This window comes from Centroberyx affinis, unplaced genomic scaffold, assembly GCF_046629955.1.
Source record: "Centroberyx affinis isolate AG114_WGS23_722 - 3 ecotype Tasmania unplaced genomic scaffold, CSIRO-AGI_Caff_v1 ptg000814l_1, whole genome shotgun sequence".
Lineage (NCBI taxonomy): Eukaryota > Metazoa > Chordata > Actinopteri > Beryciformes > Berycidae > Centroberyx > Centroberyx affinis.
This window is the reverse complement of record NW_027279416.1, coordinates 304,693-329,447: the sequence shown is the minus strand read 5'-3', so window position 1 is coordinate 329,447 and position 24,755 is coordinate 304,693. Positions and strand designations below refer to the sequence as shown.

Sequence of the window (24,755 nt, the reverse complement as noted above, 5' to 3'; positions counted from 1 at the left end):
CAACTGTATTCACCCAAAAAAGAAAGAAATCAAGTTAAATCAAGTATAGGGGAATTGGTGCGGTAACTAAGAAAAAGTTGCTTTCAAAAGTTCCAGTGACCTGTATGTTCATCTGATGGCAAAGTACGTTTTTCCCATTCAAACCAATAACATTCAAAATGGAGCTTCAAAGGGCCTCACAATCGTGGGTAAAGTTGGCGTAGGTGCTGGTATTTAATCAGGACATTTTATTATTGTCTCGGAAAGTGTTTATCCCTATTTACATAAATTATTCGGCCTGTACTCTTGTCTAAGCTAATTGGCCCTATAAGTCTTTAGTTAGTCATCAGGTGAACTTTGATTCTATAAAAACTGGGAACATAAAATGAAGATGTTTTATGGAGAGGCAGGACCTGTTGCCCTTTTTACTACACTTAGCACTGATGTCTGACATACTGACTTCACTGTGAATACAAAACTATCTCACCCACCTGACATAAACTCTGCCTCTCCTCAACCTCTACAGCTACTGAATGTCTTACTCTGAAGAATGTTTCATAGCTGGCAGGTTTCTAAACACAAACCCTATCAAATGAACATCTGTCAAATGTTCATTATTTTCATATCATCCTCTTTCCTCTTAAATTTGAGATACTTTGTGTTAACATAAACAAACGTAATTCCCCTGAAATTTGTCTTGAACATGCCATTTTCTCAAAGTTTTGTAATGGGGCTCGAGTCCAATCTCATTTTGGAACTTTCAGTTTCGCTGACTTAATTAATTATAATTGTCATGTATATTGTTGTGTGAAAGCTCATACTTCTGCCTGAAACTAATGTAAATAATTCCAAAGAAGTATGCAAAACGCATGCAAAGTTCTCAGCTTTATGTGTTGTATCTTAAGGCAAAATGGCATGACAATTTAAAAGATGTGCCTAGTATTTTGGTATTGGTTACAAATAAGACTTGGCTTACTCCAGTCTATGTTTCGATTTGGACTCACTTCCTCATTGGTCTCAACATTCACTGAGACGTGCTGACAAGTGCTGGTCTGGGTTTGTATTGGATTCAACCAAGGTGGTCTTAACAACAGCGATGCTTTGTAATAATGTGCAGCCTGTTCATTCACATCTGGCTTGTGTCAGTGTCAGCACTCCTCCTATTCACCTTGTGTATCCACCAGCACTAACAAATATAACCATTGTCCCCCCACAACACTTAAATATCTTGTCTTCATGTTCTGATTAATCACATTACTCACTGAAATGGATCCCTGACTTCTTTAATCAAATGGCCATTTGTGCTCTCTTTCACTCGCCCTTCAAAACATCTCCTCACCACACCTTAATGAAGGTTGACCTTTGACCTTGACCTTGGACTGAGCAGAGATGACCATGTGGTTTCTTTCTGTTTGATCAAAGAACATCGGGGCTCATAACAAACATACTACTATTATGGAGACATCTTACAGGTGAAGCATGTTATTATCTCAATCTCATTAAAGTGCCTTGTACTGTAAATGTTTTGATTATGTTTCATATTCACTTTCTCAGTGAAATAAAGACATTGTCCTTGACTAACTTGGAGCTTATAGTCTGTGCTTTCCTGTCGTCGGTTGAAACACAGACTCTTCTCATATAAACCAAAGCCATGCTGAAAGTCCCGTCCCTTTGCAGCGATCCTCTCCTCTCTCTAACAGGTAGTTAATCTGTAAGCACAGAGCGCTCCATTTACTCAGGAGACTTTATCTCTCAAAAAGAGGAAGGAAAGAAAAACTGGCTTATCAGAAACCTGACCAAATATGGAGAGAGGCGAAACTACCTATGAAGTGAAGCAAGATGTGTATAGAGGGAGGAGCCAAATGTACTTTGCGCAATCTTAAATTAGCAATTATTTTTTCTGTTACACAATTCCAGATCCAGCTCCAGAAGAAAATACAGTTTCAACCAATAATTCTTTGACAGTCGAGGGGTTTTCAAAGTAATTCTAAAATAAAATAAAAAAAAAAATACTCTCAATGACAGACATTAGCATGGGAGGAAACCAAGGAGTGGGCCTAATTGAAATGCTAATGAGAGGCTATGATGTCAGCAGATACTTGGAGAGAGAAGAGAGTGGAAGAGAGTGGAAGAGAGCTGTCAGGGTCTCCTCTGAATCCTTTCCTCAGGCTGGTTGTAGATGGCAATAAATCAAGTAAACATGAGAAGAAGGAAGGCTGAAATAAATGTAACATAACCTGTACTGAAGTACACACACAAATATTTAAAACATCCATAGTGACAACACACCTGTATTTGACAGGAATGTTCTGTGTGTTTTGCATGTGTGGTTTTCTTTTTTTTTTCTTTTTTTTTTTGGTCTGCCTCCACAGTGAATATTTTCTCTCTGCTTCACATACAGATGCTATCTACATATCTACAGTTACAAATACACCTGTAAAAGTGACCAGACTGGTCTGACCGGTCACAGAGTAAATATTACAAGTAGCTCATAAGCTGAACTCAAATTGTTCTTTGACAAAACACCTGAGGCAGTTTAAACTTTGGACACGACAAGTTTTGGGTGATAAAAGCAGCGAACAGGTGCCTTTGAAATTACCCTGAAACTCTGCCTGTGGTCAGAGAGTGTCTGTTTGTTTATAGGGTGGTCCATAAAATTCCTAAACTACCTTCGTCTCCATGTTTGTTGGACTGTATCCAGTGTCAAAAGAGACAAACATTGTGTGGAAATTTAACGGTTTCAGTAATTCTCGAAATAAGTGAAGTGTGTAGTGTAATTTATCTACAGATGAGTCTTTAGAGAAATCCAACACTGCTACAGAAAACACTAGAATTTCCTAGCACATTAGTTTCACTTTTTGTGTCATTTACAGTTCATTCATTCTCAATCTCCGCCTATCCTCCTTTTCTTCTCCTGTATGCCCGCCCTCTCCCTCTCCCTCTCCCACTCCCTCTCCCTCCCTCTCCCTAAGTCTCCTGCAGCCTTTGCTCAACCTGCTTATCTGAACTGGGCTGGGCTCGATATACTCACAGCACAGGGGGAGGGCCTAGTCTGCTTTCAATCAATAACCTCTGGAATTCAGAAATACAAGTAGGTCCTGTCTCTGGCAGGCTGTACCACAGTCTAGAGGGCGGGCTCCCAGGCGCACTCGACGGTATCCCTGTCTACTTCTGGCATTCCCTCTCTGTCTCTTCAGGTCTGACTGTGTGTTTTGTGTGCCCAACGCGATGGCTGAGCGTACGTCTCCAGATTACTTCAGCTGCCCCCTGTGTGTGAGCCTCCTGAGGGACCCGGTGGCGATCCCCTGCGGCCACAGCTTCTGTATGGACTGCATCAGCGGCTACTGGAACGAGGCTGACTACACAGGGATCTACATTTGTCCCCAATGCAAGATCACATTCACCCAGAGGCCCGTGCTGCGGCCCAACGCCACGCTGACCATGGTGGCTGAGAAGATCAAGAAGAGCGGCCTGAACCTCAATGCAGCCCCGGGGAACACCTACGCCGGGCCAAGTGACGTCCCCTGTGACTTCTGCTCTGGGAAGAAACTCAAGGCCGTCAAGTCCTGCCTGAACTGCCTGGCGTCCTACTGCGAGAAGCACCTGAAGCCCCACTATGAATCGGCCACCTTCAAGAGGCACAAGCTGGTGGACGAGCTGGGGAACCTGGATAGGAAGATCTGTCCGCAGCACCAGAAGTCCCTGGAGCTCTTCTGTCGGACAGACCAGATGTGTATCTGCGCTATCTGCACAGTCAGTGAACACAGGGGCCACGACATCGTCTCCGCTGAGGCAGAGAGGAGCGAGAAACAGGTAAGGAGTTAGTCTTCCTGTTTCTGTTGATGGGTCCTAAGGAATTGCCTAGAAACTGTAGGACAGTCATAGCAGTACTGTTCACATGTTAGAAAAATCACTTGCAATCAACTTCTCAGGAAATAGTGGTGTAATTTCATGATAACATGATGAAGAAAGATAACCAGTGCATTCACTTGTATGACAGAAACCACAAAGCTGAAACTACAGTGCTCAGTCAAGGGAGAATTCAGCTCTAACAGACTCAAAGTTTTTCACAGAGAGATAAATTGACAAGAATCACATCCTTGAGGATCAAACAGGACAGTCTTGTTGAAGTAATGTCAGTTAAGGCAGACGTGGTGTTATTCCCAAACTGCTACCCCCGCACTCTCACTAGTGGTTGTACTTTGACCCAGTTCACCAATGCTATCAGCTAGCCTGGCAGGCATTCACCGCCAAAACAAATGCAGCCCTCTGATTAGCTGTGTGGTGGCAGGAGGAGTGTCTCAGTTATCAGCTCTGAAAACTCCTTTTACAGTGTGTGGTGTTCCAGCTGTGGGAAAGATACCACAGAAACATGACTTCATTCTGCCCAGGCTGATTCCCACCTGTGGGAGTGAGCCTGTGTTGATACTGGAATTTCACGACTGGGTGTCAAGGCCTTCAACACCTCACTCACATTCAAATTGCTCACCAATTACATGGCCTGTAAAGCATTGTAGACTAGATAAGAAGTTTCGGCAGCTAGTGTAAATCTGCATCAATTACAATGTATATGCATGAGTGATTTATGAAGGGTATTTTCATGGCATCCAGGGATATGATTTTTTTTTTTATTACAAGATGAAGTAATAATTCACCCTGTTGAAGTTTTCTTTACTAAATGGGGAGTCTGGTTTCTCTCATCCCCAGATTTACAACCTGAGTCTCACACATCTCTCTCCCCTCCCCCTCTCATTTTCATCCCCCCCTCCCTAGATTCCCCGCATTCCTCAAGCTTATCTTGAAGAATGGGTTGGTGGGCTTGAGTAAAAGCTGAATTAGAAGCCCTCCATTCTGCATGTCAGTCCTCTGTGCACCTTGAAATATCTCTTTAAAAAGTCAGGCAGCGGTACTTTCACATTCCTGACATGGCCAGGATTCCATTACAGATTTCTTCCCCTTCTCCCCGTGAGATAAAAGCCGGCCATACTAAGAAGATTCTTTGAGCGGGGTTTATTGGACATACAGAACAATCTCCCTAGCTATTCCTTGATGAGAAAGAATCCTTCTACTGAACCATTAAATATGAGGCTTTATATCTCGTAAGATGGCACCGCATAGCATTCCACTACAATAGGCCAAGAATGATCACTGACAGAAAAACTGATGTATTATCTAACATAAGACATAACAAGATTTACTATCCCCTCAGTACAATTTTTATCATGAACTATCACAACACTGCATAATAAATTAAGCTACAGCTCGAAGGCAGTGCAAATATCAATTATGCACGGGATTGCTTTGCAGAAAACAGTGAAAAAGGTGAATATTAAATGTGTGATGTAATTCTCTCTCATTCCATCAACAGAAACTCTTGGGAGTTTCCCAAGCTGAGATTAGACAAAAATGCCAGGAGAGGGTGAAGGAGCTGGAGGAGTTGCGGACTGCTGTAGACTCACTGAAAGTAAGGAAACCAAGGCACTAATATATTGTATTTTTCTACCAACCGTCAGTCTGGATCATTGGTATTTCAACCACCACAAACTTCTGTACTGCAATGATTGTAATTGTGTCGTCTGCATCACTGCTGATTCTTAATAAGCCAAAGCAGATGTTCATGAAAATGTAGTTCACCACAGATCTGTGGTGAACTTAGTAGCAGCTAAAACACTGACATCGTGGGTGTCCTGTCCAGAGCTCAGCCCAGAGAGCCATGGTGGAGAGCCAGAAGATGTTTGAGGACATGATTCGCTCCATCGAGAGGATGAGGTCAGAGGTGACCAAGCTGATCGGCATCAATGAGAAGTCTGCGTTCAACCAGGCTGAGGCTTTGGTCGAGCGACTGGAGCAGGAGATTGATGAGCTGAAGAAGAAGGAGTCTGGCCTCAAGCAGCTGTACAGCACTGAAGACCACATTCATTTCTTGCAGGTGATGTGTAGCCTACAGCATCTATTTAAGAAATAACAGATGATGAGTTGTCATGTTAATGTTCACCGCGGAGCTACCACCTGATGTGTATGGGAGTACTTTAACATAGTAAATATCTAGTCTAAAACAGAATTTCAATGTGATATTGCCCTAGGATAATTCAGAAGAAAACAGGTCTCTCTCAGAGCCACAAATGAGAGAGAAAACACTCTAATTTGTGGTTGATCAAATGCCGTACAATTACATTTGGACCAAATATTAGTCAATATCTCAAAGTGGATTGTTGATTGCTACATGTGGGTGTGGCCTTTGAACAGATTGGCTTATTGCTCACAGTGGTTGAACATGATGACTGTGAAGCTATATATATAGTATATGCATATCAAGCCCTCTGTTACAAGGAAGCGTATTAAATTACAAGCAAATCCATTGAAAGAGGAGCCAATTGCAGCACTTTGTTTTGCTATTCACATTTTTGTCGATATCAAGTTGAATGCATACAGATAACTGTCACTGTCTAAATAGATGGATGTCCCTATTACTATAAATCTTGTTGAGTGTCAAAACCGTAAACATTTCCATGTGGATTTGAATAGCAGCGATATTAGGGGGATGAAATCCTGTAGTTTTAGCTTTAACTACATTGTCCTATAGCAATGAAACCTCCAACACATATTCATCAATTCTTGATTGACACATTTGCCTTCTCTACTGAGATTTGTTTGTAAAAAAAAAAAAAGCAGCTTTTTTTTAAGCCTATCAACCCCCAATTTTGTACTGCGGTCTGTCACAAAATTGTCTCCAACTCCATGACAATTTGTCCAACCATCACAAAACCTGAACTAGTTTTCACTCTAGTAAACACAAATGAGAAGCCATTACATTAAATCCACAATCCATCAATCAACTAACAAGTCAAGACCCTGGAAAGACATGTGGGCGCCTGGGGGAAATATTTTTATGCTGTGGTGGAATGATCATTGGGTTCATATTTAGCAAGTGATCTGTAATGTTTCTCCTCTTCTCACCCACCTCCCCAAAATCTAACTCATGTTGATGCCTATTCATCTTTGTCATGAAGCTAGATTATCTGACACGTTTTCTTTGACCATCAGAATTTCAACTACCTCTGCACACCGACTGATGACGGCTTCATACCCAGAGTGACTGTGAACCCTGACTTCTCCTTTGGGGCTGCCAGGAAAGCTGTGGCTGAGATCAAAGAACATCTGGAGGAGTTTGGCAGAGAGGAGCTACTGAAGATCTCCAAGTCAGGTCTGACCTCAGCACTGGAAACACAGTTGTTTCAAGTGGGAAAATTAAACTCCAGAAACTCGATTTGCTGATAATGAATGTTTTATGTCTTACAGTGAATGAGGTCCCAGTCTACACTACAGAAAGTCGGACATTAGAGAGAAGGAGCAGAGGTGAGCATTGCCATTTCCTATAGCAATAGACGACTTTGAGGTTAGCTATTATGTTCAGTTTATTGTGTGTTTGCCATGAATTGTTGCAAGCAAATTACAAAGCAATTAGATCATAGATTTTTTCAGTTTAAAGAATTGACTCACAAAGCAAATAAACAAAAGGACTGGGTGTGGGTGTGGGCGTATGCAGTTGAGTATAATACACGTTGTCTGACATATTGCTTCTCCATCTCCAGTCAAAGAAATTACAGTGGACAGTGCTCCTCCTCCAGAGCCCAAAAGCAGAGCAGATTTTATAAAATGTAAGTATCTGGTCCATTTACCTGACTTTTGACCCCTTCTCAACTCAGCCAATAGATGCAGACTATAGAACTGTATTGATTCTCTTCATTCAGACTTCTGCCAGCTGAGACTGGACCCCAACACGGCCTACAAGGAGCTGCACCTGTCCGACAGCAGCAGGAAGGTGATCCGGACCAGGGACCTGCAGCCCTATGGAGAAACCCCCGAGAGGTTCGACAGCTTCGCCCAGGTGCTGTGCCGGGAGGCCCTGTCCGGAGGCCGCTTCTACTGGGAGATTGAGTGGAGCGGGGAGTTCTCCATGGGCGTGGCCTACAGAGGCATCAGCCGCAAGGGCAAAGGCTCGCTGTGTCTGCTGGGCTACAACGACAAGTCCTGGAGTCTGCTCTGCTCTGACACAGGCTACTCCGCCTGGCACAACCGAGTGGACAAGGCCATCAACGCCCCCCACTCCCCCAGGATAGGTGTCTACCTGGACCACACCGCGGGCGTCCTGGCGTTCTACAGCATAGGCAACACCATGACGCTGCTACACAGGTTTGAGACCACGTTTGTTGAGCCCCTCTATCCAGGCTTCGGAGTTGGAACCTCAGTGAAGATCTGCCAACTCAAGTGAACACTGATACCCCCTCTGATTCAATTACTGGAAATTTGAGAATGTTTTGTATATGTTTTGTTTCTCATAATATACAGTAATGCCTTTGGAATATACAGTATATTTTTGCAGTAATTGGAAACTGTCCCAAACTACATTAATGAAGTTCTATGAATTTGCATATTTTTGAAGAAGAGAAGTCCTCCTGAATGTGTATATCCTTTTTTTTTTATATATACATATAACTCTACACATCACATTATAAGGTGTGCATTGTGCTGTCAAGTCACAGTTTGATGATAGTTACCTGTCTGTAAGGTGTTATTATAATAAATAATTACTACATAATCACACAAGTACAATACAATGAAAAGTGTTACCCCATGTAGCAACTGATGATCTAATAACTGCTGGATAATGTAAACATTTAATAAAATGTCCCTCTAAAAGTATTACAACCTGTAAACATAATATGTTCCTGGACAGTTTATAACATCACATTATTACATTGACACATATTTATTACTTCATAAAGGGTGCAACAGATTTTTAATTAATGATGTAATAATAATGACGAATGGTGAATGTAACTCTTCTTATGCTTATGACTCATTACATTGTTAGCCAATATTGTTATTGCATCATCAATTAAAAATATGTTAAACTCTTATGATGGGTATGGGTAATGTAATAATGTTAATGTTATTACATGAACATGTTTTCTTACGTTTTCAACTCATTTAGAGGGATATTTTATTACATTTTGACAAGTTATTACATAATCTGACTGTTATTACATAATCAGTTGCTAAACTTCCTTAAAGATTTTTTCACTTGAACTAACCTCTATTTAAAGTCTTGTTTATTGATATAAAGGAGAACCAGAGTATAATTATTATTCAAAAAGGACTTGTTTTTTATGACAAGAATTATTCATTGATAGTTCTCAATAAAGAGTTGAATAAATGAATTGATTGTTGTGTTTTCTAGATGACTTGTTCATATTTTGTTTTTATTTTAGTAGAAGATCAATAAATTGACTGGATCAAATTGTGTAATATTTATTTTGTTAAATTAGCATTACATTAGCATGCTATAGATCTGTCTGATGGGGATTTAGTTAATGATTGTTTTAAGGCATATAATTAGAAAACTGCTACTTGCTTTATTTACCGTTTGTGTCTGAGCATCAGCAAAGGCAAGGTCTAACAGTTTCACAGTTATCATAGTATTAACACTCAGCTAGTGACACAGCAGCTAGTTTGAATTGCAGCTCCATTAAAACATTTAACTGTGTGAAACAACCCATTTACAGTGAGTCAGCAAATCACCTGTTCTGACTTTCAGTGACACCACACTGTACTTGAAGAGTATTTTAGCAGTCCTCATGGCGCCCTCTGTTGGTTGACTGACCCTTGTGAAGATGGACTGAAATAAAATGTAGATGACTACTTGCTAAAAACAATGTGTTAGCCTATTATCAAATGTAAAATATAACTGTCAAAAGAACAAGTATTAAGATGAAAAATGAACAGCTATTATTCTCCCATTGTTTTTATGAATGACAGATAACACCTTTATCCTCCAAGGTGCACCATCAGTGTAGTCAGAGGGGTGAGAATGTGTAGTGGACAGGGTATAAACCAGTCTTTTAACATATAAAGTATATGTATTTTAAGTTATTTTAGATTCTAAATGTAGACATGAGATATCCCACATTATTCAGTACAAATAGCAATAGCGGGGTAAAGACAAGTTCAATTCCAGTGTAGTTTAGGGAAAAGATGGGTTAGTGATCATTGAGCAAGTGGGAAGCTAGAGGATGAGTTGAATGTCAGGGTTTGTCATTCTGTTGCTTAAGGGATCCCCTGGTTTCCCCAATGGAGCCATTTTCCACAGAGATGTGATTAGTTTAATGATGTGCCTGGTAGTCCATGAAATAACACCCCTACAGGAATGTTCTTGACAGACTGGGGATGTGTAAAAATGACTCTCCAATAAGCTATTGCACTGCAACTACATTTACCTACTATATTGGTATGGGTGCATGAAGTGTCTGTCTAGGTGGAGGGCATATTTGAGACTGGACTAAAATCTTCTGCATTTTCCCAGTGTAAATTACTGCAGCCCATATAATTTAGTGGAAAACATAATCATTTTTTTCTTTGAGGTCTTTATAGTTCAACCCTTGCCTTTTGAGAAAGTGAGACATTTTCAGCTGTACATCACTCAGAAGTTTAACCTGATAACTGATCAACTTAAATTTTGTATCATGTATTTTGCCATATTCGGATGCTGCAGCTGCAAACTTCAGTTTTCCCATGGCACAGGTGAGGGCATCACGAGGCATATTCTGGTCAGACAGTCAGTCAGTCATCAACGCTTTGTCAAATGGTCTCGTCTTTGGCTGCGAGATGCAGTGTTTCCCATACACAGGCTCATATGTGCGCACCGCCACAAAATAAGAAGTTTGTCAATGTATATAAATTGATCTAAATCGCTAATGCTCCTAATGTGTGCATCACTTAATATCTGTCATTTTGAGATGCGCAGACCAGTAGCATTGCACTCAATCCCACAGTCTCTCATTGTGAAATCGAAAGTGAAACTTAAAATTACACAATTACTCCAATTAATGGTATTTGTACAGTAACTTGATAACTCCTCTTCTGCTGACCTACGAACTTTATCAGTAGGTAACGTTATTACCTTATGGTATTTAGCCTAAGTACCTTAGTGGAATTAATTAACCTAACCGTGTCGCAATACACAATGAATCAAATTAAATTGCGCCATATGGCCTGTGCAGGATCTGCGCCTGTTGAACGGGGGCTCATATATGACCTGCAGTTTCAGGAGGCGGCCTGACATTTTGAGAGATAACTTGCTGGTTTAGGTGACATTTTAATGAGGGGCCCTATTATATTAATTAGAATTTTCATCTATTTTACTGTTTGTGGAGATATTCAGACTGAACGGCCATTTCGTTACCACTCCAATCACTCGATAAAATGTACAAATAGCTCCCCAAAAATCCCCACATGCCCCGGTTCATGTGAAAACTACTTACATTTACCGGTTTCTTTGCAGATCCTCCGCACTTGTTCTCTCACAGCTTCACTCCAATGTAAACAAGACCCACATGTTTTACATCCTGTCACGTGGCACCATCCAATTGGTTTGGCTGTCAGTTCGGTCAGTTCATACAGTCTAGTCTTAAAAAATAAATGGGGGTCACAATGTTGAGAATTAAGTTTTTATGATCCAATTATTGAGTTACCTGCCTCGATGCATAAACGTTCATAAATTGCGATGCATCTAAGAATCGACTACCCGAAAGGAGTGGAGCAGATAGTTTGACTTCAGTGTTGGTTTTGCATTTATGCAGTAGTGTTTGGTAGCCTACTTATTTGGTTTAGATAAGTTAAATGGAGGGAGGAAGGGGGGTATAGTTTGACTGCACTGTTGGTTTTGCATTATTTATGCAGTTGTTAAATAGTACATATTTACAGTACGTATCTGGTTAAGTTAAATGGAGGGAGGGAGGTTGCTCTCTGTCTCCATTTAACCCCCCGCCCACATTTAACTTAACTAAATAACTAATATTTAACACTACTGCATAGATAATGCAAAACCAACAGCGCAATCAAACTATACCCCCCCTTTAACTTAACTAAATAACTAATATTTAACACTATTGCATAAATACTGCAAAACCAGCAGTACAATCAATCTGTATTTCCATAATAATAATTACATCATTTTGCATCATGCAACACATAATCATTCAATACTTTTGAACTACACAGGATGAAATGGCTAGAGAAAATGAATGATAAAAACGTGGGGTTTGGGTGATTGTTTTCAAAATAATTTTCTATCATTTAAATGTTTTATTTACCCTTGAATGAAATTAGGGTTATTTAAGCAGACACCTTACATATCGTTTGATAGACTTCGCTGTATTATAAGTGGGTTTAATCCATTGTTGAGGATGTAACTTTACTGTAATAGGTCTTGCTAAATGTATGTTAGAAGAAACAGATTAGGTTTTAAAACTTCTGTTTTTGTACATGATAAATGCATGTTATATTAAAATAGCCTTCTAGTGTACCAAGAAACCAAGCACTCAAAAACACACAATGTAGTTCTTCAACAACAGACATTTATTTATTGGAACCCAAGATTGGTGCAGGAAGTTGAGCATACAACGCTCAAGAAAAAAAGCAGGACAGTCCAAAATTCAGACATCATAGCCAATAAGGCCTCCTTTGCCGATGCACTCTCCGATATAGAACCACATCAGCACCTCAGTGGCCACCAGTCCATTCCTTAATGCATCCTGTGAGAAAAACAAATTGAAATTAGCCAACACTTACATTTGCCAGCTGGGGATATTTATCAGACAAAATGTCTGAGAAAATGTTTTCCTGCCAGACAATCCCACTTCCCCATTAATTTATATGTTTACATACATTTTTCTTTTTTTTTTAGTGTAAGGTGAAATGCCACTTCAGATGGGTTCTTTTGGCTGAAGGGCCATTGGCTAGTGCTGTGAAATAGCTGCCAAGGACCATTGGCAAGACTTACAAAATTAAACACTTTGAGTTAGGATTTTAACTCTCCCATTGCACAAAATGACCATAATATATCTTTCCGGATTTGATAGGGTTGTTGAGCAATAACAATGACTCAGCAAGTGGCCTACTTTGCCAGGTGCAGAGATTTTTGCCTTTCAAAACTCACTTAACGGCCTGTTCTCTGTTTTGGAACAAAACTCTCTGCCCATTGGAATTTCAAGACACACCCAATCTCCTCTCCACCACTCGCAATTTCAACGGCTCAACGATGGAGGATGGTGCTACGAGTGAGTGAAGGGCATCGCAAGACAATTCACTCTCAAGCCAAAAATGCAAATGACAAACCAGTGTTGCCATTAGAGTATTTCACGTTGTGATGCATCACCTCTTTACTGGACATTTCTGTTGAATCTCTGCTTTAATTAGCTAGCTTAATCATCTCTGTGAAAATGCGAGTTCATTATTTGTGTCAATTATGGGCCAATGTAAGCTGTGCCAGTCACCTGTCAATTGTTGCAATTCCTTGGTCACCGATACAGATCAATGTGTTTTACAGACAGCATTACTATCCTATATTGATGTGAATCAAGCTCTGTGTGCCTGCTACCTTGCATCATTACTTTTGAGTGTTCATGATAATGCTGAGGAGAGGACAGTGTTGTCATGAGATGTGTTTTTAACACCCCAGCTAAAGTTCTGCTCACGAGTCAGGCTGTCCTTTTACAAGATTTCGATTGGGCCACCAATAATTGCTTAACCAACTAACTTCGATAAATGGCATGCCATCTCCAGTAAGATTTTTGGATGAGCAGCAGAGTTCATAATTTGACTGAGACTTGAGATTTGACCATACATCTCATACACCACTAGAAGGCTCTGCAGAATGCCCTAGTAAATGGGAACTGCTAAACTCCCCTGTGCCATCTCTGCAATAGGGGAGTATTGAACACAACAGGAATTCAGAAGTAAAACCTCTTCTCATTTGTAAATGTGTGTAAACTAATTCACTTCACCCTAAAATTTAGATGCATGTTATTGTGTTTCCCACTGACGTGGCATGTCACTGTGCTTGATGGTGTAAATCTTACATAACTGATGAGACAGAAAACCGTCATTAGGACTAGGAGGTCTAATGGCAGACAACGCCTGTCATAAGCTGCGCAGTGAAAACCTCAGATCTACAGCCTATCACATAGCATAGCACATCAGTGTAAACTGATGGGCTTACAAAGTCAAATGTGTAACTTAACATCTAATCTTGACAAATGATTCAGACATAGTTTCACTTCTAGACATTCTTTATCTACATCAGTAACTTATGAGACACAAAATGTCTAGATCTGTCAGGCTCTGATATCCAGGCACCTTCACTGTAATTTGTCCAAGACGTCCTGACTGGAAACCCTTGATGAGGTTTGTAGCCCCTTCGATGGCCTTGGGGATCTCAGCAGGGGAAGGAGGGACCAGTTCAACACGGGCGTAATACCAGAAGGTCGCTAGCCGGGGTTTGGAGTAGGTGACAGCGGCTAGGAGAGAAAAAAACACAGCGGTCATGGCTCAGACGGTGTGTCCCCATGCTATCGGTGGCTAGCTGCCGTCCACATTTGGTGCTGCTGGGACGTCCTGCTTGCTAGCATTAGCCAACGAGCTATATGGCCTCTATTCATACAGTGTAAACTATATCAGTTCTATATCGCATCATAGCTAGTCTACAAATAAATTAGCAAAGAAACAACACACAAATTTTCACTTCACCGATTACTTTCTGCTCTAGACACAGTTAGGTTAATTTCAGTTAGCTGTCTCTGTGGCTAGGTCACGGTGCTGTTCATAACATTAGCCTAGCTAGGTAATGCCTGTCAGTTAAGCTGTTATTTATTTTCACGCATCTTCCCATAATTAGTTGCATATTGTAGTAGCAAACACTTAACTTACCGCCGACCAATGTAGGTACTTTTGCCACCAGTTTCTGCACTGCCTGTGCCATGTTGAAGCGTTATTGGATCCACACGGCTCACTGTTCCCACTGGCCGTGTCAGCCGACTGAATGTCACCTCCAGCAGAAAGACCCACAAGTGCAGCTGGCCACGTAACTGCCTGTATAGAAACAGGCTGCTCTGCACGGTCTACACTGCAGCTACAGTCATTGGTCTACACCGATAATATAATACCCTACTGCCATGGTCTACACCAGTGGTTCTCAAACTGAGGTCCCCAGTGTGATTCAGTGTGTGTCCGGACAAAATTAGTATTTAATTCTCTAGAAATTATCCAATTTAGAGTGACTTATCATAGTTTCACTCTCCGTATTATCTCCTAGCCTACAGTGTTATACAGTTCAATGTATATATTGAGAGATATTTTGTCTTTGTAGGTATGAGGGCCACATACTATATTTGTTGCATTATGCAGGAGAAAAGGTTCAAGTGCATTCATTTAGAATGGCAATAAAACCGCAGCTTCAGTCTGGTATGTTAAATAATTTATTGGAGCCCAAGAGAATTAGAAGTAAAAGTATTTTCCCAGGTTTAATCATAAAACTGGTTAGTCAACAACACACATAAGAAATATGCTCACAGAGGCAAAGGTCCATGAGGCACCTATCAAATGCGCCTTTGGAATTTTAATGTATTTATTATTTTAATGTATTTGTGTATGTTCTGCACAGTGTCATATTTGTGACTTCATGTCAAACGGGTGGGGAATATTCAAACTTTAGGTGGCAAATGGCAATACACTTTAAAATGTTGCACAAGGAGTACAATGCAAAAATGATCCATCATTCTACAACTGTCAGCTACATACACAATGAGACTGCTAGTACATTTCTTCAGAGATTTATTTTGTTTGTTTAACCGTTTCATCTTTTGAATTCATTTGAGAAACCCAAAAATCAGATTAAGGCAACTTTGAGCAATATCTATACAGTCTTCTGTGAGATTAACATTTTCTTGCTCAACTCCAGTCGACGTCTCCTCAGTGGGACATTGGGGGATGCCATCAGGATTGCGTGAGCATTTGTCACTCACAGAGCCGATATCTCCTGAGTTTCTTCCTCCTGTGGAGTTACAAACAAAATATACTTTAGATAGAGCTCACTGAAATGATAAATTAACTCCAAGAAGATTATGTTGTTGTTGTTGTTTTTGTTTTGTTTTTTACCTCAGAGTCAATGGCATCTCTAGTAGAGGGCGTCTGATTCTGATTCACCTTGTTGTAGCTACTCTTATCCATAACCAATAAGGAAAGAAAATTCCCCCCTTCCTTCACCATCATAATCACATCTTCCAGATATTTTCCCTCCACATTATGTCCATTGACCTCCATCACCACGTCCCCCACAAGTAGTCCTGCTGTCTTCCCAGAGCCTCCCAGAGCCACCTACAGGAGGAGATGAAGAACCAACACCATATAAAAACCATCAGAAAAAAAATAACACCCTGGCATCCTCCAATAAAGACTTACAGCAATGCTTTAACAATTGTCAAATAAATATCCAGTCACTATTTCATCCGTACCTGGCTGACGAAGGTCCCGGGACTCTGTGGGACACAGCCCAGGTTAAAGCCAAACCCCAAAGGGCCTTTCTGGAGAGAGCAGAGTCTTGGACTGGACAGGCCAACTGTTTCCCCTTGTGATGTCTGCTGTGCTGCCACAGAGGTTGGCACACTGCTCTCCTTTCCTCTCTTACCAGCATCGTCCCCACAGAAGAGAAGAGGCGATAGACCCAGCTACACAAAATTAAATGTAGAAAGTAAACATAAGGGGCATCAACTCACTAAACTCTGAAGTCCCTGCATCTGATATCATTTGGCATGACAACTTCCAAACCTGCATATACTGACTAAATATCAGAAGATTAATGGAGCAATGACTGAGAAGTAATTATTATTTGGTCACCAAACTATCCTGCACAGATGCACACAGCTTAGAGGGAACATTGGTTTTAGATGTGGCTTCCAATTAGATTTCTGTTGATTTTCGCTTGACCTATGCTCTCTATTGTAACGATAAAAAATACAAGATCAAACTTGGATTCCCTCGGACTAAGGTAGGGTGAGTGCCACACCATGCCATGCCCAGCTGGCACCCATGAATAAGCATTTGAATATTAGATATATGTAATATAAGCCATGGTGTTTTACAGAAACCTTTGTCCTAGCTGGTTACTGGTCCCACCCACCTGGGTGTAGAACTCTAGTCCCTGTGGAGAGATGGTGGTGAGGTCGACCTGTTGGCCTCCCTGCCTCACTCTGTCCACAATCTCCTCATGCTTCAGTGGCTCCACTGACTCCCCATTGACCTCCAACAGCAGCTCTCCTTCCTGCAAACCTGCTCTGTCTGCTGGACTGCCGCTGTCCACCTCACCCAGAACATGAGCTATTGGTGAAAATACACAGAAAATAAGTCAGAGTCCAAAAGGTAGAGGGCATGTGTTCGAATTTTGTGGCGTTTTTTCCCCCTCACCTATGCGTCCTGATGGCGTCTTGTCCTGCCTCAGGAAGAAGCCGTAGCCCTCAGGCCCAGAGACCAGGTGGCATGTCCTGGCTGTGTGAGGCAGGTTACGTGGAACAGCCATGGCAGGCAGAATGGGCATCCTCTGCCGAGCGTAGCTGTTCTCACTCTCACTGTCAATCACCAAGATGGTGATGTGATCGCCACATTTTTTCACCTACAATAAAACATTATTTATTATTGCCAGACAAGGCTGGAAGTAACAAATTACATTTACTCTTGTTATTCCATTGTGTTTTTGTATACATGCATTTTTTGAGCATTTTTTAAGCCAGTAATTTTGTATAGGAGGATACGAGAAACTAATCAACTTGAAGTGAAAATAATTAAAATGCCTCTGTTGCATTGGCAAGTTCTAAATACAGAACATGATTAAAAACTAGTAATTTTGTATGTTTTGACTGAAATATTTTACTTGCCTTAAATTGTCTCCATTTCAAAGTACTACATCAGAGTCTAGCCAAGGGTAAAATGTGAAATTGTGGAGCTAATAGCAGTAAACTGTCAGTCAGCAGAGAAGACATGTGAAGCATGAGTTTACTTTGTTTATGGGCTTCATTTAGAATTTTTAAATAAGGGAAGAGAGTTCAAATTCTATCTCCTCTTGTCCTTTTAGAATTGCACAGGAAAGAGCATAGGTAACAATGTTCTCTCTTCAAAATTAACTCAGTAACTTTTACATTTTTCAATGAGATACTTTTACTTGTAGATTTTTACACCAGTAATTTTACTTCTACTCAAGTAATTTTCAGCAAAGCAACAGTACTTCTACTTGAGTAGGATATTTTCCACCCTTGCTCCTGGTAATGCAGAACGTTTATGTAGATACCTATGAGGAGGGATAAAATTGATTGTGAAACAGCTTATTACACATGACACTACGCACCATCTTGCTGAGTGCAGAGTGTGTGAGATCAGACACTGTTGCTCCGTTCATCCACACCAGACGATCCCCCTTACACACCCCCGCCCTCTGGGCTGGGCCTCCTGCCACCAGGCTCACAGAGAACTGACCTTTCTCTCCTACAGGGAGGAACAGTGGGAGAAACTGAAGAACTGCACTGTACGAACAGCAGACTTTAAATGAAGGTCCTGCTCTCAAATCCAGGGCGATTACCATTGGCACATTACCTTCCACAGGTGTGAAGGTGATGCCCAGGCCTGAGGCGGGGTCCCTGCTGATGTGACAGAGCCTGGGGGGTTTGCAGTCCTCGGCCTTGTGTGTTCTGGTGAGGGTTCGGAGGTTTTGACCCCGGGACACAGCCTGCTCATACTCCTCCCCATCCAGTACTAATAAACACAGCTGGTGTCCACTTAGCTTTATCTTCCTGGCCACCTGATTCATAAAGACAGAGACACAGTAGCTCCAGTTAGAATAGGTTATTGCATATATCCTATCAGTCCTTATGAGCAGCTTATGTCATTTAACTTATGTAAGAGTCGCACCTCGGGGTGAGAAACGTCATCGACAAAGCAGTTGTTGACTTCCAGAAGCCTGTCTCCATCTCGGAGGCCGCTGCGCTCCGCCACCCCCAGCGACATCACGTTTCTGATAATATGACCTTGGCAGCCCCTCTCCACCCGCAGATGGAAACCATAGGACTGGCCCTCGTCCCGTCTGAGAACACACAGACGAGGTTTGGGCGTGGACACCGAGTCTGAAGAGCAGGGGATGGATAAGTGCTGTCATACCTTCTGTCATACCAATCAGACGGTTCACTCACCGTCTGATTGAATATATTTGGAAATGTTGTAACATACGTATGTGAAGTACCTGCATCGTCTGTGATGACCATCACTGGGTTGTCTATTCCCTCTTTAGGATTGAATGTAAATTTCCTTCAAAAGGAAAAAGTGGAGACATTTGACATTGCTTTTCAGTTACAAAGTACTGAATACCCAAGTTCAGACCTAAACTTTAGGTCTAATATTCAACGAATAAATTACTATATAATGGAATGCTTATTGTCTCACTTTTGATTACATTGCTGTAATCATTAGTACACGCTAACAGCACAATCATATCTGTAGTGTTCTAAATCATGATGACAATAACAAAAGCATTTATCTGTGCAGACGAGGGCTTATCTTGGGCCCAAAGTCTTAAAGGCGACTATCTACCAGTTCCAAAAGTCAACATGCCAAGCAGAGTCAAATACAATATTTCAAAAATCCTCTCTGGCTGTATGTGCAGAACAACAATGTAACATATTACTGAACTCCCAACTCTGATCCCAACTCTGATCTGTTATGAATGTATTTTCTCCTACGTACATAACTTCATTAAGCTGTTTGAGCGGCTTAAATAATTATTATTACACATATTTGAATATTTTCCTCATTAAAATTGTTACATTTTGAATGGTGCAATGAAATAATGAAGTTACTTTTAAAAATATGGATATTAGTGTGAAAAAGGAGATGAAACTTACTCTGTCAGCCCTATTACGTCCACCAAACCTTGAAAAACAGAGATCATATCAAGTTAATTGTTTTAGCAGCACAAACTGAGGTAGTGAAATTAATATGAAAATGATTATGTTTATCATAAATATGACAGCTAGCTCCCATATTCATTTTAAATCTGTATTGAAATCACACCCTCCAGATCAAATTTTGTAGCATACCAACACAAATTATACATGAAATCATTAACTGCTGTCAATCACAGATCAATTTGAACTTACAGCTTTATGAAAGTCTGCGTGGTTCTGTCCACTAAACTATTCTCTTTAAAGCTGAGAGGCATCTGCCCAAGAGTGAGACTGGTGTGTGAGCCTTGCATGACAAATCTGCTGACTACAATTATCAGGTGGCACCATAAAGCAGGGTTGGACAGAGTGTGATTACCTTTAGCCTTTGTCCTGTCTAGAAAGAGAGGAAATTAAAGAACGGTTTCTAATAAAGTCAAACAAAAAATTAGAATTGCAAATGTCTAATAAACATTTCATTATTAATAATAATGAAATTACAGCCCAAGAGGAGAAAAATCCATCAGAACTGGAGCGGACCTGTCATTCAGTCAGACTTGGGTCAAACAGCATTTGTTAATAATTCCTAGCGTTTGTTTTAGTCTGCTTGAAGCAGCAGATAGACGGGGTTTACTGCAGCAGGATAAGTGAGATACTGGCAGATATTGTCAGTCACAGAAATATATACTTTGGCCTTCAAACAGTTTAAACAATCTGGCACTCCTTGTTTTTTTTGTGGCCTAACCCATCTGTTTTGTGCTCCAAGCAGGTTAAAATAAATGGAAAGAATTATTAGAAAATTCTATTTGACCCAGATCTACTGTCAGCTCATAACATTTTTAGGGAGGGTAAAATAAAAACAAAACCAGCATTTTACAATACTTCTACAAATTTCCTCCCCCTTATGAGTCTCCTTCATCTGTTTGATTAATTGGGTAGTAAATCAGTTTAGACCACTTTGATGCCCGACACCTGGATAGACTAGAGGATGGCAGAAGTTGACCATGCGCCTTGATGATGCAACTGGCAGAAAGTAGATGATGTCACCAACGCATCTACTAACCATCTGCTCTCAAATGAAATCCAACACCACCTCTCTCACATCACATCTGAGTGGCTGCGCCCTCACTGATCACAGCTGGTTATACTACAGGCACTTTGGTGCAGCTAATGGGTCACTGTTTGCTTTTCCCAACCATAAACCTTCTTTCTCCTGTTCTAGGACACAGTGATGCTGCAGACACACACACAAAGCCCTGCTGAGGCTCAATTGGCTCTGGTGAATATTCATAATTAGCTGACCTACTATACAGATATAAGTATGTGAAACCAGGACTAATGATCACTGCTGAATATATCATTTGTGATATGCAAATACCATCTGCCTTAAATGTATCTCACAGCTATCATGCAAGAGGTGAAATCAGTGTTCAATTTGTTCAACTCCAAGAAGTGAAGGTGTAGAGGTAAAGTCAGGTAAAATCTATATTTTGTAAGGGGGTAGTTTATTTATTTGTCAATATTGTGGATTACTTTTTCCTCTCATTCCATCTCAATTTGCTCCCAACATTTCAAAATGCAGTATCTTCAGCACAACAGAGAAAAACAGAAAGAAAGCGCAAATGTAGTGACTTTACTACAAGATAAAAAGACAGCAGAACGGAAGACCATAGAGATAAAAACACGCCAGCTGGAAAACAAAGATAGGGAAAATGCAAATGGTTTGAATGTAGTACCTGTATTTTGTCTCATGTTGAGTCTCTTTCCCATCAGGTCAGCAGAGAAGCAGACAGAGGGATGTAACAGTGTATTTCCTCAAACTGTTAACGTTAACCACAGTGAAACTCCTCCCATTTCCACTTACTTAAGTGACAAGTGCCAGTGCCAGGCTTAATGTTTAATCTGTGTGTGTGAGGTTTTGAGTGTGCACACGCACACTTGTGCCTTGCATCAGAGCAAGACCACACTTCTGCCTTGCATCAGAACAAGACCATCCCTCACTGTTCTGTCTCAAATAACTTCTCAGTTACAATTTATCATTTTTGGAATAGTTACAAGTGGATTTAGTGCTGAAAAGTGACAACATTAAGAGGAAAATGTCAGTTTGAAGAGCTGAAGCTGTATCTGTATCTGTATCTGTATCTGTATCTGTATCTGTATCTGTGTCCATGAGAAAGACTGCAAGGCTATCCAAACCTGCCTGTCAGTGTCAAGGCCGTAGCTTGGTGACTTGTTACACAAACAGACCAGCACTCAAATAACAGAGGAGTGATTTACAGTTCAGCTGGTGTTATGGCAGAAGGAATGGAATTTGAAAATGTTGCTGTAAATGATGAGGACAATTTAGAATTGATTGACTGGAAATACAAGGAAAAGCAAGAGGAATGCCGAGACATCAAAACATTAAGTGTCGTATCTATTTGGCATGCCAGTAAGCCAGTAGGAGGAAATGGCCTTAAAAAAAAAATTCAGGAAGCCATATATTACACAGCGGTATTATTTAGCAGTTGGAAGTCAATGAACATTTCAGGACATTTGCTGGCATTTTGGAAACAAATAGATTTCCATGCCTCTTTAATGGAGAGAAAGAGGGCATTGAGTCATCATCAGTGAAATACTGATTGATCTTTAGTTTTGTACTTATATTTAGCTGGATATGCTTCAATATGAGGGCACTTGAGAGGATAGAGGCTTGTTTATTTGTTCCCATTTTCCAACCTTGGGCTCCAACCTTGCCCCCCACGCTACAAATGCAAAAGGTTGGAAAGAGATAATCATATTACTTAGATAAACTTGTCCACAGTATGGTGATGTTCATGAACGACAGATTTTAGAAGTCATTGCTCATTAAGAATTTTTGCCTATATATGAAAATCCACTAATTCATTCTTAATCTTATCCAACTACTTTTGTTATGTGGAAATGTTGGTGGGAGCTGTCAGCTAATGTCTGTTGCTACATTGTGCCATCACTGGGGGCCTTGAAAAAGTACAGTACGTTTTAGTCAATATCTCACTCCTACACGGAAATGAGCCGAGTGACAAGAGGGCCTGTTTGACTGACACTCAGAAAAGCCTCCTAAAGACTGCAGTGAGGCTCACCTCACTAAGTGTCAACTTGCTGGGTGATAGTGAGTGACTGAAACCTACTCATTTCTCCTGGAAGATCCTGGGGGGAAAAAAGTGACACCAATGAGGTTGGCAAGGCACTTACAATTAATGTGGTGAACATTGTTAGATACACTGTAAATCTATACTGAATCTGCTTAAAAGGCTTTCAAATATCTCACAAAGAAAAATGGGATAAAAACTCCCTTAAAAGCAAGAATGTAAAAAGAAATGTTGATATTGTCCTAAAACATTCTGTATCTTAGATCAACGAACAGTAACAGTAGTTCAAAGAACAGTAACACTGTTGTTTCAAGGTGGCCCGTTATTAATGGAAATAGTTTCTTGCCAGCAGGGGTCCCTCTTGTCCACAAACTAATTTAACCTCAAAGGAAAAAAGTTTACTGGCTTTGTACTGAATGTGTCCTCCCCTGACTGTCATTGACAAAATAACCTAGCAGGGCTCAGTAAGTGCTACTGTGTATTTCTTTGCCTGTTAGGCCATATGGCATCTCAGTCTGAATCACAACCTTCTAAACAAAAGTCACTTCTCCCCCTCCGCTTTGGAGAAGTGTAGTTACATAGGAGCAGAGGGCAGGTGCAGGTCTATCATTTATAAATGAGGAGAGGTCGTAAGCAAGCCACTTATGCAAAGGAGAGTCAGAATTAGCAACTGGGTGTAAATAACAATCGGTTCAAAGGGTGCTGAGAGGAAGTGAGGGGGAAAGAGTGCTGTAATCATCTCATGACTGAACAGCAGACTTAAAGCCCATTACCCTCATCAAAATCAGAAGTGTACACAATATGTGACAAAATAGATAAAATGTAATTTACTGTCACACCAATTTACACAACACCAAATTCCCATCCAACTAAACCTATACACTCTAAGTTATAATTTAGACCGTATTGAAGAGTACCTGGGACCAATAAACTAGGACTGAAACACTATTGTGCAGGTTAAAAGCATTTCCTTGCCATTGCCAAACAACACTCTGCCTTAGCGCCTGTGAGTGGGCACTAACAGCAAAGTGTTGGTTCTGTCCCCTCTAACTGGCCAAGCAGTGTAGTCACAGCAGGGAAGTTCAGCATCAGCATCTCTGACTCTGACAAGCGGCATGCACACCACAGCAGAGATGGTGTGTGAGGCTGCTAATTGTTTCTGAGCTATAACTCTGCATTTCCAAATGGGAAATCCAACACAAATGACAAAGCACCACCTTCGGCCCCCCAAGGTGTAACACAGAGCACCTCGGGCGCTCTTTTGTGCCGACAGCCATCAGACTGTACAATGTCTTCTCTGCATTCCTAGGCTCTTCTATATACATTATCACTCATTTATAGTAATTTACTGCTGTGTCTTTCCTCTTGACATCTGCGCATTCTCCTGGAACTGTTCCTGCTCCGTTTTCTAATAATAGAGTGACACTGAACGGATAATAATGCACATTCGCTTTTGCACACTGACATTCTTCTGTACATGTGGCACCTCCCTCCTGGAGCTTTGGTAAAGGCAGAGCTAGCAAAGCACATATCCAAATGGGCACATTCTGTACTTATACTCTCGGCAGCTGTAAAGGGAATATATGTCATAATTTATATAGTTTTTACAATGCATGCCTACACACCACAACACTCTCTGCACATATGTAAAGCCATCTACTTGTTAATATGAATGTGATGCACATCTGCACATCATGCATATTGCTGTAAAATTGCATATCTGCTTCTTCAGTTTCCATTCACCTCTCTTTCTTATATTCTGCATATATACTAATACTTTTCATAAAGGTTCCAGTATTTCATACTGTATGCATGCTGATATTTTTAGATTTGTATACATTATGCTTAC

The 24,755-nt window shown here is 40.8% G+C and overlaps 3 protein-coding genes across 6 annotated transcripts; 1 reads left to right on the top strand and 2 right to left on the bottom strand.

Annotated features, from left to right (window-relative positions):
* Positions 1-3,111: 3,111 nt before the first annotated feature.
* On the top strand, positions 3,112-9,015 carry ftr82 (finTRIM family, member 82). 4 transcript variants are annotated; one of them, XM_071520640.1, is made up of 7 exons: positions 3,112-3,792; positions 5,348-5,443; positions 5,675-5,908; positions 7,024-7,183; positions 7,279-7,335; positions 7,587-7,637; positions 7,731-9,015. In XM_071520640.1, the coding sequence occupies exons 1-7, from the start codon at positions 3,208-3,210 to the stop codon at positions 8,249-8,251; spliced, it is 1,704 nt and encodes a 567-aa protein (XP_071376741.1). In that variant the 5' UTR covers positions 3,112-3,207; the 3' UTR covers positions 8,252-9,015. The 4 variants fall into 4 exon arrangements, with proteins under 4 accessions (XP_071376741.1, XP_071376740.1, XP_071376739.1 ...); XM_071520639.1 differs by having other exon boundaries at positions 7,279-7,344; positions 7,572-7,637; positions 7,731-9,012; XM_071520638.1 differs by having other exon boundaries at positions 7,572-7,637; positions 7,731-9,007.
* A 3,360-nt stretch (positions 9,016-12,375) lies between these two features.
* atp5l (ATP synthase, H+ transporting, mitochondrial F0 complex, subunit g) lies at positions 12,376-14,881 on the bottom strand. Its single transcript, XM_071520653.1, has 3 exons — positions 14,746-14,881; positions 14,176-14,336; positions 12,376-12,572 (listed from the first exon to the last, which is right to left on the bottom strand). The coding sequence occupies exons 1-3, from the start codon at positions 14,795-14,797 to the stop codon at positions 12,474-12,476; spliced, it is 312 nt and encodes a 103-aa protein (XP_071376754.1). The 5' UTR covers positions 14,798-14,881; the 3' UTR covers positions 12,376-12,473.
* A 954-nt stretch (positions 14,882-15,835) lies between these two features.
* nherf4b (NHERF family PDZ scaffold protein 4b) lies at positions 15,836-21,559 on the bottom strand. Its single transcript, XM_071520631.1, has 11 exons — positions 21,533-21,559; positions 19,758-19,785; positions 19,100-19,164; positions 18,772-18,983; positions 18,457-18,661; positions 18,212-18,348; positions 17,278-17,482; positions 16,994-17,190; positions 16,329-16,541; positions 15,973-16,191; positions 15,836-15,868 (listed from the first exon to the last, which is right to left on the bottom strand). The coding sequence occupies exons 1-11, from the start codon at positions 21,546-21,548 to the stop codon at positions 15,836-15,838; spliced, it is 1,530 nt and encodes a 509-aa protein (XP_071376732.1). The 5' UTR covers positions 21,549-21,559.
* Between the last annotated feature and the right edge of the window lie 3,196 nt (positions 21,560-24,755).